Below are 13,465 nucleotides of genomic sequence, written 5' to 3'. Positions count from 1 at the left end.
GGGTTTCTGCCCACTTACTTTTGGAAAGCAGTGGTAACAATTGTTTATGTAATATCATATTCTCCAGATTCCCCATTGTCAGCCTCTTCTTTTTCAATTTGCTTTTGAGCTTTAATGCAACCCGTGGAGGTATTTAGCATGAGTGTTATTTTCATCCATTTCTTTCGGGGAGGGTAAGGCCAGCCTGCTGTAAGGAGTCACTTAGGGTCTGAGGTGGGGGTGGGAGCAGTCATGGTCAGAACACTTAAAATCCAGGACTTTTCCCAATGAGAGTATAGATGAAGAGGCTGAGGTTCTGGCTTCCCACAAAACTGAATTTTAATTCCAGCTCAGTTCAGTGCCGTGTGATCAAAGGCTAAGTAATTGACATCTCCATGGTCAGCTTCCCTGCCTCCCAACTCAGCTAACCCCGTGGAGTTTTGTTGGAATTCAAGAGAAACTATACCAGGACCCTACCATAGCGCGTAGCATGTGTGGGATCTCTCAGTATTACCACCACTGTATTTTTTTTAGAGTGTGGGTTTTCTAGAAGATACATAATGTCAATATAACAGAAAATTAGTAAAGAAAAAATGATTCCTAATTAAGGGCTGCACAGATAATCAGGAAAACAGTCTGGAATGGAACCGAGAATCATTTTAGTGGCTGACTCTCGTAGAGCTGCAGTCATTGAATGGTAGAGGGCTCTTCAAAGGGCACGGTTGTCATTTGCTGGCGGGTTAAGGAGAAGAGTGACACAGTGTAGGCATTTGGTCAGCAGGCAGAAATGTTGGCTCCTGTTGCTGTTATGCATTAGGTGTCAAGGTCGCCGTGTAACAGATGACCATTGGTTGTGGATCACGGGCTTTTTCCTTTGCTCCATTTCCATCAGGTTTCACATCAGCTCCTCAACTAGAGAGTGGTCTTTCTCTTGGATATCAGGGGCTCTTCATAGTCATTACCAATGTATATTAACACTTGCCAAGCTTCACTAGGCTCAGCATTCTTCCTTGGTCTTGCTTTGCAGGGGGCGGCGCTGAAATACTTGCCAGCGATCATCAACGATGTGAAACTGGTGTTTGACCCCAAGGAGCTCAGGTAAGCAGCGGCCAGGGCCTGAGGGCTTTCCGCCTTCCTCCTTCGCCGCCTCTTCAGTGCATTTAGTTCCTGGGATGCTTGCGGTTCTGTCGTGTGTCGCCAGAAGTCAGGGCGCTGCATTGTTGTGGAGCACGCGCTAGGGGTGGTATCTGCGACGCTTGGCTAATTATGACTTTATAGGGACAAGACGTCATCTGTCGACATTCACAGTATGTTCTTTAGACCGTTCTTTGTAGCCCACTGGATATATAATGCAAACTTGGCATTTTGCATTTCTTAGGGTTTGACTTTCAGTATAGTTGTTGGGTTTGGGTTTTGTTTTCAGCACCTGAAATAGCTGACAAAGGAGCTTTAACATTCATCCCTTACCTTGCATAAACCTCCTACCTGAGGGCTGTGAGCCTCAGGCCCAAGAGTCAGAAGTTGTCATCTAAGGTAATAAAAGAAAACAAAACTTCAGGGAAGCTGGTCACTAGTTTTCAGACCCAGGACTTAGGCTGGGGACCGAATCCTCTTTCCTCCCGATTTTACCAGCCCCACCATCCAAGCCCAGTCTTCGTGGTTTTATGGTACAGATGTCACTGCCGCCTCAAAAGAGCTGACATGAGCAAATGCATCCTCAGGCTTTTGAACCCCTGACATCAACAACACGGGTTTGTTTTGCCTTTGATTTAACATGTGACACAATAAACTACACGCAGGTGATGGCCCCGTTTTTACCAGCCTGAAAAGCCCACCTAAATACAAGCAAAGGGCCATCTGTCCCCAGGCCATTAACCTGAATAAAAGACGGTCATCCTGCCTGTACTTTATGTCGACCTAGGGCACCGTGTATGGTTGCTGTGCCTTAGACATGAGGGGCGGGGGCTATCGGGAGGTGCCCCCCTCCACGAATCCTCCTATTTCTGACGTGCTGGAGGATTTACTGTCCTGCATGGACACATTTATTTTCTGGTCCTGGAAACTGACCGCGCTGCGTAGAGCTTAGCAGGCCCTGAATGAGAAAAGGAGAAACACGAGCCCATGGGCAGCGTGCCTGTCCCCGGGTCTCTGGAGTGCCCACCTCTTCAGCGTCCATCGCTGCAGCACTCATCTCTGCAGCACTGCTCTCAGAGGGGTGCCCACAGCAGCGCTGTGCAACTGGTTAGAAAACGCAGAATCTCGGGTTCCTGCCCAGACCTCTTGAATCCTCTGACACTGCCAGTGAATGTTCCTGTTTGGGAGCTCAGGTCTGGAGAAACAGAGGACATAGGGAAGCTGTGTCCTGTGGGTCACGCCATGCACTTGTCCTGTCCTTCTCCTTGTGCACAGGGACCAGCCCCTCGCCCACAGGAGGGATGGTGCCATGTTCGCAATGGGACATGTGCTTGGAGATCCAAAGACCACTTCCCCAGCGCCAGCGCTGTTTGCTTTTGGTCCCTTGGCCCTTTAAGCATGTGTGTGTCCCTCTTGGACACCTTATCTACTGATTTAGTCGAAAATTATGTACCATGTTTCCCCGAAAATAAGACCTAGCCGGGCTATCATCTCTAATGCATCTTTTGGAGCAAAAATTAATACAAGACCCAGTCTTATTATATTATATAAGACCCGGTCTTATAGTAAAATGAGATCAGGTATTATATATATCATATTATATTATATTACATTCCCAGTCTTATAGTAAAATAAGACCGGGTCTTATATTAATTTTTGCTCCAAAAGACACATTAGAGCTGATTGTCCGGCTAGGGCTTATTTTCAGGGAAACACGGTATGTATTTTTTCCCGTTTAGAAATGGATTCATGTTTTGAGGAAACAAAAGAGATCACAGAGGAGAATAACTCAAATTTGACTTCGTTGGATTCTTCTAGTTATCTTTTGTGCCCACACACATAACACACACCCCCCTGAAAACATTCAACATTATATTTATTATTTTGCAGTCAGCTCCCACACTTAATACGTTGTTTGGCCACATCCTGAATAGTCTTGTCCATCAGAGTTTTCAGTAGCTTTCATGGTGTTCCTTCCTGTGCTGGCCCGCCATGTATTTAAATAACAACAGTAGACACTGGCATTGATCATGTGCTTCTCCACACAAAGCCCTTTCCATGTATTACTCAGTTAGTCTTTGCAGCAGTGGTGTGAGCTCGGTTCTGTTATTAGCCCACTTGTTTGCTAAGTAAATTGTCAGTGATGACGTGGTTGGTGAGTGGCAGGCCTCACTGCCAACCCAGCCCTTTTGAGGACAAAGAACAGGCCACCGTGCTGTGCTAGTGGGTGCTAGATTGGGTCCTCTGTTTATAATTGTAGAATATGCGAGGATACAGTTGTTTTGTAATGTAATTGTAGTACCTGCCCTGACTTATATCATTAGTATAAGCAGAGAAGTGCAATTACTAGGTCTTGCACTTTCTTAAAAGACTTTTAATAGTGACACTCTGGTTGCCATCCAAATGGTCCAGCCAGCCTTATGCTGGTGTCTGTTGGTGTCTGTCTGCCCAAACTCTGCCAATACCTGGGATTACTATTCTATAGAACCTTGCCAGTATGAAAGGTGAGAAAGGATCTCACCATTTTAATTTGTCTTTCTTTAGTTACTAATAACTCTTTTTCTAATACTCCTTCCATGTATCATTGGCCATTTGAAAAAGGAAATTTTTAAAAATATCTCCCTTGAGATACAATTTATATACTATGAAGTTCACCAGTTTTAGAATGTTCAGTTAAATAGTCTTCAGTATTTTTATGGAGTCGTGCGACCATCAGAATAATCCAATTTTAGTTTCATCACCCCAGGAAGATCCCTCGTGAGCAATAACACTCACTCCTGCTCCCACCTCTAGGCAACCACAAATGTACTTTCTGTACCTACAGGTTTGCCTTTTCTTGGCATTTCACATAAATAGAATCATGCAATATGTGGCCTGTTGTGACTGTCTTCTTTCACTTACTGTAATGTTTTCAAGGTGTAGCTATGTTGTAGCATGTGTCAGAATTTTATTCCTTTCTGGACATGCTGCATTTTGTTTATCCATCCACCAACTGGTGGACATCTGGGTTGTTTCCACTTCTTGAGTATTATGAATAATGTTGATACAGTTCATCTGAAAGGTTTTGTGTGGATATATATTTTCATTTCTCTTGGAGTGGAAATGCTGGGTCATATGGTAACTATTTTTAACATTTTGGGGAAATGCCAAACAGTTTTCCAAAGTGGCTACACCGTCTGACATTCTTACCAGCATGGTATGAGGGTTCCAGTTTCTTCACGGCACAGCCAAAGGTTGTTGTCTATCTTTTACTTTTCGCCATTTTAGTGGGTGTGAAGTAAAAAAAAATAACATTTGAAACTAGCATGTTTCGGGTGAGATTTTGTCCTATATAATGGTTATAATGGTTATTGTCCAGTATTGTATATAATATAATTACATTATATAATGGTTATAATGGTTATTGTCCAGTATTCTCGTGGCATTTCATGGCCACTTAATGACCTTGCAGCTTCGCACTTTCTTGTAACATTTTGGATCATTTTGCTCTGTATCTGTAAACTCTTTCCGTTGTGTTTTTCCTCATAGCAAAATGTTTACCGATTTCATCCTGAATGTCCCCATGGGTTTGCTGACCATTCAGAAGCTGTATTGTTTGATCGAAATCGTTCACAGTGACCTCTTCACACAGCACGGTGAGTGGAACCCCCTGGCTTCATTAAATTGTCACGTGACTCATTGTCTGTAGACCTTGTCCCTTCTGACTTCTCTCCTCCTCGCTGAAAGAAGTGGAGGTTGCCACCAATTAAAACAGTTCTATTACAAGATGGGAAGATTTAGCCCTTACAAGAGAATGGTCATTGACGTGTGGCAGAGGTAATAGATCATTGACAGGTGAAGGCAGAACCTCCTCGTTTGTGATTTAGGTGTGCACCGCAGCCCTAGGGTAATCAGCATATATTGTCCCCTTTACAATGTGTGAGTCTTTATCCTGGGGACGCAATCACTTGCTTCTGTTGAGATGATTGCAAAGAAAAATTTCAAGTTTTCTTTAAATTTAGATATAATGGTTCTGTCTCATCCTAACTTTGCATTCTTTGACAGGGTTTCTTCAAACCCGGCTCAAAAGAAGAGGAATTTTAATGGTTTCTCAACTCATTTGTCCTGAAAAACTCCTTCTATTTCCCTACATTATCTCCCTACCCTTTTTATTAATCATTTTCTTTCTTTTTGGGCAGACTGAATTAATATTTTACACTTGTCAAGCAGTTTTATTGAAAGCGTAAAACCTTTGCATAATTCCGTAACCTTCCTCATTTATTGGAGGCAAATATGAAAACTACTGAGTGACATGCTGAGAAGCATAGATTTATTCTAATCCATTTCTGTCCAGACATTTGGCTCTTCTGTTCATTTTCTTTCATCCTCACTCACAGCGTTGTATCAGAGCTGGATCAGCCCATGCCTGGATGTCCCGTTGAGTTACTGGCTACACTGAGAACTCAGTGTGTGTCTGGCTTAGTCCTTTGTGCCTTCTGGGCTACTAGAGCCTATGAGATTAAAACTAGACCCTCGTTTTAATCTCATTTCTTGATTTAACTTTATAAAATGCACTGGAGTTTACACTTAACAGCTGAGGCTCATGTTAAGAGATTATATTAAGACTTCATCTGGATGTTCTTCTGGAGAAAAAAACATCACACCAAGAAGTGGGGAGCTTTCTCCATCCCCTGCATGCAGACCTCTCTGGGCCAGACGCTCATTTCTCTTTCCTAAGAAGTCAGCACCGTTGCCATTGTTGGGAGCTCAAAGCACACAGATCTTCTTTACACCATTAACCCCATATTTCAGGCTCTCATGGAGGGCTGGATCTTGAGTTGCTCATTTTCTAGGTATCTACTAAAGCTTGAGGGACACTATGGCTCAATGAAGGCATGATGACAGAGCTGATGGGTGGGGACTGCTCCATTGTTTCCTTCCATATGGACTAAACTTTATACCAGAGCAAGTAAAATCCCCTGAAAGTTTTATGTCTGGGTCTTTCTAGGTAGGTTACTGGTGTCCCTTCTTCTAACCATCCAACCCCAACACACATACACTAGCACCAGCACCAGCACCACCACCACCATCAGTACCACCAGTACCTTCAATAAATAACAGTTGTCAGTGGATTGATAGTATTCAACTCTTACTGAGAGTTGATACAGGGAGAACCTTCTTGAGGACACATTTACGTGTATTTCAAAATGTCTATTGCAAAACCTTGTTCCACATATCATTTAGCTTTCTTTGCATTAAGAACCTGAGACATAAAGGTTCAATTAAAAATATTTAAAATGGAAGTTCTTTGAAAGAACTTCTTTCTACCGAAACTTACTCAAAACGTGCAGGGAAGCTTACTATTTACTTTGGTAATTACGTCAGCCTCCCTGTTTGGCGATGGTGCTTCTCTTCCTCCTCCGGTGCCCCCTTTCTGCTTTCAGTCTTGCTCCGTAAGTCTTTTATCATAGACCGCCTCAAGTCCTGTTTTGCACGTATGTCACGTGCAAATAAACATTTATAGCTTTTATTAAGCATTTATAGCTCTTTATTAAACAGTAGCTTTACTTAATAAGAAGTTACCAGAATATATAATATTTTGGAATAAATTGTTTCTTTTTAAGTACAAAGTTGGGATTGAGTCTTAACAGCAAGTTGTACCCAACATAGTAAATGAGATTATATGCGATATATGAATCCCAAATGATCATGGGCTAAATGAGCCAAAATTAGCCTGGAGCTTCATGTCTTACAAGCAGCTCCAGAATTACCCAATCAGTTGAAGTTGTCTAAGCCATAACTGAGAGCCCAGGATGCTTCCAGACTCTCACTGGCTGCCTGGAAGCCTTTCAGAGTGCGTTGTCCAATGAGAAAATGGCTCCACTTTGAGGCTTTGAGTTTTATTAATATTTCTGGGTGATATTTCTGGATAATTCTGGGTAAGACGTGAAGGATAGCAAAGACAGCCCTGATTTTTCTTATCTGCAAGCTCCCTGCCTCTTTAAAGCAGCTAACAGCCATCTTACCTCCTTGTCAGGAAAGACTTATCAGGGGAAATCTTCTGCTTGGCTTGTTCTTACAAAGATGTCATTACTTTTGTAAAATACTCTTTGCCACATTCGGTATAAATATTTAAAGCCAAACCATTTTCTGATGAGATATGATGGCTGTGATATTTTTGCTGTGTTCCGTTTCTTGTTAATTTGTAAAAAATGTTGTTGTCTGTGTCCTATTTCCTGGTCCCAGTGGAACCAATCACACTAACTCCCCATGTGTCCAGATGTTTACAATTGGATAGAACTAGATTTAGCTGCACAAGCTACTGAATGTGCTAGCCCTTGGTAAACGTTCTTTTGGGCATGTGATCAGAGGGCATCACGTTGCTTTCCAGGGCAGGTCTTTCTTTGCTCATCAGCGTGAGCAAAAGAGACTCACAGAAGAGACTCCCTTAGCTTTGCTCTAGCACATTTCTTTCCATCTGCCTTGAATATCAAAGGCATTGCATAGTTTCAGTCTCATTTCAACAGGAATGAAAAGCTGATCTATGCTGGGAGGCTGGCAGTGAATTCTGAATCGGGAACTGCTTCTGTGCAGAATAGTCTTTCCTTGCCAGGACTGGGTCCCTGTGTGCCACCCCTTACGGTGCCCTGACAGTCTCATCCTTCTTTCCCTTATTGCTTCTCTTCTGTCCCTCTAAAGAACACACAACCTCAGGACACATCCAGCAGAGTTTGTTGGGTGACAACAGATATGCCTTTTGGCAAATAGGGTTTTGTTTGGCCCCAACCTGGGTGGACACCATGGCCACTGTCACTGTCCCCTCTGCTCACACGTGTACCACTTGCAATGCTACGTGTGAATCGGGACCTTGCGACTCGTGCTGCCTACACCTTGGTCTGAAGGATACAGGAGTTCTTCACAGAGATCTCTCCTCCCACTGCTCCTTTTCTCTTCTGTCTTGAGGAGTCACACCTCATCGGCAGAACCTGGGGCCCAGGTCTCTGCTGTACTCGCAAGGGTGGCTGTGGATTTGAGTTCTGGGTTATGTCCTGGGGAGACTGAGCTCATCATGTAGAAATCACCCCCAAATGTAGGAAGACTGCTCAGCTGCTTAAGGGCAGACCTGGCATATCACATGTCTGTCACTGTGGATGGCTGATACAGTGTTTCCCCAAAAATAAGACCTAGCCAGACCATCAGCTCTAATGCGTCTTTTGGAGCAAAAATTAATATAAGACCCAGTCTTATTTTACTATAATATAAGACCAGATCTTATATATTATAAGACTGGGTACAATATAATATAATATAATGTAATTAATATAGTATAAGACCGGGTCTTATATTAATGTTTGCTCCAAAAGACGCAGTAGAGCTGTCTACCTAGGTCTTATTTTCGGGGAGACGCGGTAGATAGGGCCCATGTCCCCGGCCCTCTGAGAGTTCAGGCCGCTCGCAGCACACGGTTGTGTGTCAGCCACATGAGCCTTTTCTCCAAGTATGTGCTCCTCTCCCTTTTCTTTGGTTTTTATAAAGTGAATGACTGGTTTGCATCATTTCTCCTACAGATGATTTTCCTTCCTTTTTAATGAAGCACTATTTACTTCTGAGGCCCTTTCAGCGATGAGGGCAGCCGGTACATGAGAGGGTTGAGGGTGGTTTCGGCTTTATGATCAAATGGCCTGGCTCAGATCCTGCCTCTGTCACCTGCTCACTCAGTGACCTTGCATAAGCTCTCCTCCCAGCTTCCTGTTCCTCAGCTGCCCTTTTCTTGTTGCCTACATCCTATATTTTGAAGATTAATATGTGAGTAGGACTGAGATTTGCGCTCAGTATTGAATGCACCATTGTTAGCCGTGTCTTTCATTTATGTTGAGGATTCACTAGAAAAATGGCACTTAAGACCCTACCTTCATCTGAGAGGGTAATTAGCATGTCAAATACCAGCTGAAAGACAGTTGGGACAGAATAATGCAGGGACCTCCAGAGCTTCCACTGAGAGGCAAGTGCTCTGAACACCCTGCATAAAATACCCCCAGGCACTCTGCCCCGTGGCTCCTCTTGACAGTCTCCAAAGTGTGAAATGGTTGTGTTTTTGACGTGGCTGGCTTATTGTCTGTAAGCCCTCTCTGGATTGAGAGCTCCCTGGGGCAGGGCGTTCTTCTCATTCGTTTGGTCATTGCTCTGTCTCTGTCTCACCCCACAATGCACATTTATGGAATGAAGAAAAATGGACGTGGCTGTTCAAAACCAGCACCTTGTTGTTTTTCCCGGGAAGCAGAGCAGAGAAGGAAGCCTGACCAGCTGCATATGTACTTAATTCACTTGATCTTGGGGAGGAGAGGTGTGTATTCACACAGAAACTGGCTATGGCTTCTAGTGTTGAATCTGAATAGACTGATCATGGGGGAGGAAGGAGATGGCTTTGGGGGATTAATTTAATGAGAGAAGGAAAAGACTCGTGAGAGACTTGAGATATAAAAGGCCACCTGGGAGCAGTTTCATGAAATTGGGGTGGTCTTTTATTTGCTTCTGATCTAATTATTCCCCAGTTTTGTGGCAATATGAAAGGAGGAGAGGACATTTCAACTCGACCTTTGGAGTCCAGATAGCTTTAGGTTAAAATTATGGAAAATCTCAAACATACAGAAAGTGGAGGAAGAGTATCAAAGCCCAGGATACTGGGCTTTGAAGTTTTCATGTCGTGATCAGTCTTGATTTAAAGCATGGTCAGTCTTGATTTTGAAGCAAATCCCAGCCATGACAGCATTTCACGAGGATGTTTTTGTGTGTTGGTGGTCAAAGCGTGAATGGCATTGTTTCATAAAAGGGAGGATGTGCGGAGGGGCTGATTGCCATGCTGGTGACTGGACTCCACCTTGCATGTTGCTGTTCCCGCTCCGGGGCCAAGGTGATGAGCCTTTGAGTTGTTCGCATGCTGTACCCGGGAGCCAATGAATGGGCGGTACTGGCTTCCAAGCGGCTCCTGATGTGACTTGACTGCCTGAAAGCTGGCTAAGTAGATTATGTGCTTCACAGAAAGATGACTCTTGCATATAATCTGTGATGTGGAGTGAGCAGATTTCGAAAGCAAGATAAAAAGAGACAGAAAGGTCAGATCTTCATAATTTGTGCATTTGTAGCTTTGTTCCCATGTGATTATATTGTTGCCCAGATATCTGACAAAAGCTGAAAAAATTAAAGCTTAAATCCTATAATGGAAATGAAAAGTTTCAATGTAATTAAATTAAAATAAATACTAGGACACCGAGGTTTAAGATTTATGCCCACAAAATGTTATAAAAACTGGAATAAAAGGGATCAACCTGAGGTGGCCATATTGAAAGTGACCAGTGTAATTGGCAGATTTTCTGCGGCGCTTACTTACGGTCTGTACGAATCATTTTCTTAAATTTGTTTTGGGAGGGTAGTGTGTATGAGACTTGATGAGTAAAGCTTTGAAGAGTTAGTGGGAGATGTGCCTATTATGGTCTTGACAGGAGTTTACTACTCCTGCTGGATTCCCTTGCTGGAAGCTCAGGATTCGTTGGCATCCCCTTTGTTAGTTTTTGTTTCCTTGTTTTTCTTCCTGGGATGGTTGGAATCTAGCAGTGCGTAGGAATGGGATGTGTGCCATTCCCACATTCCTAGCCCCTCCCATGGCTTTTTCCTTCAGTGTAGCAATCAGCCTCATAAAACTTCATTTGTGTTCCATTTTTGAATAATACAGAGCTTAAAAATGTCGTCTTAGAAAGCTTAAATTATTTTCCTCATTTTTATTTTCAAGGTGAATGATTCTTCCAGTTAGACGCAGAGTGAAATTCTCCTTTTTAATGGTGGGAACATTTGTTACAGCGGCCCTTTGAAATCAGAGGGTAAAGGCCAAGTTACCTATTGGGACTAGCTATTAGGAAATATCAAAGTCTGATTTCTAGGCTATTTTCATTGTAATTGGATCCAAGATAGAAAATTTGTATCTCTGAAAATTACCCTATTAATCACATTCTTGTGTTTTAAATCTTAGAAAGAAAAGCTGTGTGTTTAATACAGACCTATAATAAACTAAACCTGAATGCTTTGATTCATAAACAAATCAAAATAATATCTCTTTAGTTACTGCACTGTGGAAAATGGAGAGGTATTTCTCTTTATTGAAAAGAATCTTAAACCCAGAGCTACTCTGTGGTAGTTTTGTTAAATTGATGGATATTGTACAGAAAGAAAACTTGGGGTTGGGACCATCATGTGGTATAGTCACTTAAGGTATCACTCTTATGTCATTCTGGAGTACTTTAGTTAGGTAGTTGTGCTGATGATTTCTAAGGACTGTTACTAGCTGTGAACTGAAAGACTATTTTGAATAATGGTGGAATGTGTACACCATTTTCTCCTCTTCTGTTTTTTCATGCCATAAGAACATTTTAATCTTTATCTGTAAAGCACTGTACCTTTTGCATCCCTCATTCTATATATCGCTCTGTATCTTTCATTATATGTGTTTTTGAAAAGACCATTTGTTACAACAATGCAGCCGTTTAGAAATGGTTTATTGAATTTAGGAGGGTGAAGTCAATTTCAGTTACTTAATTACATTGATTTCAATTCCATTATAATTTGTTGAGTACCTATCGTGTGCTCAGGACTGTTGGTTAGCAAGTTTAATTGTTCTGAGAGGCTTCAGAGCCGTCAACTTAAAACAATGTATAATTGGAAAAGAGTAATTGTCTTCATTTACAGATAAGGGCTCAGGGGTTAAAGGAACAAATTTGAGTTTGCAAGCGGAATCCCAGGCAGGGAGCTGTCCACTACCTGGGTGCTGATTAAGGCATTGTCTTGTTACAAATCCATCACCCACTCTCAAACTGTTTTGCACCTGCCATGAGCATTGCATTCTGAAAACAGAATTCACTTTGAATGCCCCATGGAACAAGCTAAAATACAAATATATGAACAAATAACACATAAATAAAATAAATGTAAATGAAGCATGCAGTGTTGTGTTCATGTGCCCACTGAGTTTTCATAGCTTTTCGCTTTTTCTGTGTGAGGCTCGTATCTGTACTCATACTGCAGAGCCAGCAGCAGTCCGTCAGGGTGGAGTCGCCTAACCTTTATTATGGTCTGTTCTGCACCCTCCTCTGGGTGGGCTCCTTCCCTGGCGGTGGGTACCAGGAATAGGAAGAGCAGTCTTAGAAGTCTGTGTCACATCTCGTCGGCTTGACACTGGGCACCAGCACAGCAAGCTCCTCAGCCTCCCCAGTTCATGATTCCTCCCGGGCCTTCAGCGCTTAGCGATGTACCTGCGTGATATGTCGCCTCAAGGTCACGGGGCCGGGGACAGTTGGAGCTGTTCCAGGGCAGGCTCTCCTTCAAGGTCTAGTTCTTTTTCTGTTGCATGAACTACTCCCTGAGGGCACAGGCCACCCCCCAGATGGAGTGTACCATACTATGTTTTTGACATTGTTTTTATCACATACGTTTCATTGTCGGCACCCTGAGAGCAGTCAGTGCCAGAGCTCGTTGAGCAAGACCTATCTTCTTGAAGACCTTCACTTTCCTAGTTAAAGAATGCATGCCACTTCTAGGCCTGTGTACTCGCTGTTTTTCTCACTTTACACATGGTCAGATTCTGCCCACGGACTGACAGACCAGTAGAATTCTTCCGGAGCTTACCAGGCCACCTCCTGGATGTATCTGAATCTGCCTGGAGAATACATCCCTGGTCTCACCAGTACTTCCCACACAGTCTCCCCTGCATTTTACTTGAGTCTGTCTGATTTTTTCATTTCCTGATATATGGGACTCATTTGCGATTTCTCTCCATTGGTTCTTCTTTCATTTCTTCTGAGAAATTACTTATTCTTACACTATCAATGGGTGGTTTAACTGCTGCTATTATTACACTTCTGCAAATAAAGAATGCAGAATATCTGTTGCCGCGCTCCCTTCTTCCGAAAGATGACAACACACTTGTTATTAGGCCCAATGCCTTCATCCAGAAGACGTATCTTTGACAACTTCTCGTTCCCGTTGTTCGATAGTCCATATCCTGCCCTGTTGCTCTTTCCAATTTCCAGGTACTTTTAATTGCTTTGTAACCCTTTCAGTTAAAGTTCCGGGACACGGAGTACCTCAGGGCTGAAACGCAGATTCCCTGATTTCTGGTCATTTCAGCCCCCAGCCGAGTGGTCCCGAGGGTCTGCTGACCGGAGCACGTACACAGGTGCGTCCAGTCTCTCGGGCCAGAGGCACAGTGCGGGGCAGTTGGATCGCCTTCATTTCACAAAGAAACTTGTTCAGGAAGGAAAAAATGACGAAGCAAGGGTTTACTCAGTGTGAATTTCTTCTCTTGGTCCTGCTAACGATTGTGACT

The 13,465-nt window shown here is 43.1% G+C and overlaps 1 protein-coding gene across 2 annotated transcripts in view; it reads left to right on the top strand.

The window, feature by feature from the left end:
* The window catches only part of DOCK1 (dedicator of cytokinesis 1), a 455,780-nt gene that overhangs the window by 146,775 nt on the left and 295,540 nt on the right, over positions 1 to 13,465 (top strand). For both annotated transcript variants that reach the window (XM_033130588.1, XM_033130587.1), the window contains exons 24-25: positions 1,007 to 1,077; positions 4,642 to 4,748. In XM_033130588.1, coding sequence (XP_032986479.1) covers positions 1,007 to 1,077; positions 4,642 to 4,748 — 178 coding nt within the window. The remainder of the gene's footprint in view (positions 1 to 1,006; positions 1,078 to 4,641; positions 4,749 to 13,465) is intronic.

This window comes from Rhinolophus ferrumequinum, chromosome 16 (genome assembly GCF_004115265.2).
Source record: "Rhinolophus ferrumequinum isolate MPI-CBG mRhiFer1 chromosome 16, mRhiFer1_v1.p, whole genome shotgun sequence".
Lineage (NCBI taxonomy): Eukaryota > Metazoa > Chordata > Mammalia > Chiroptera > Rhinolophidae > Rhinolophus > Rhinolophus ferrumequinum.
The sequence above is the reverse complement of the archived record's forward strand: the minus strand, read 5'-3'. Positions and strand labels throughout refer to the sequence as shown.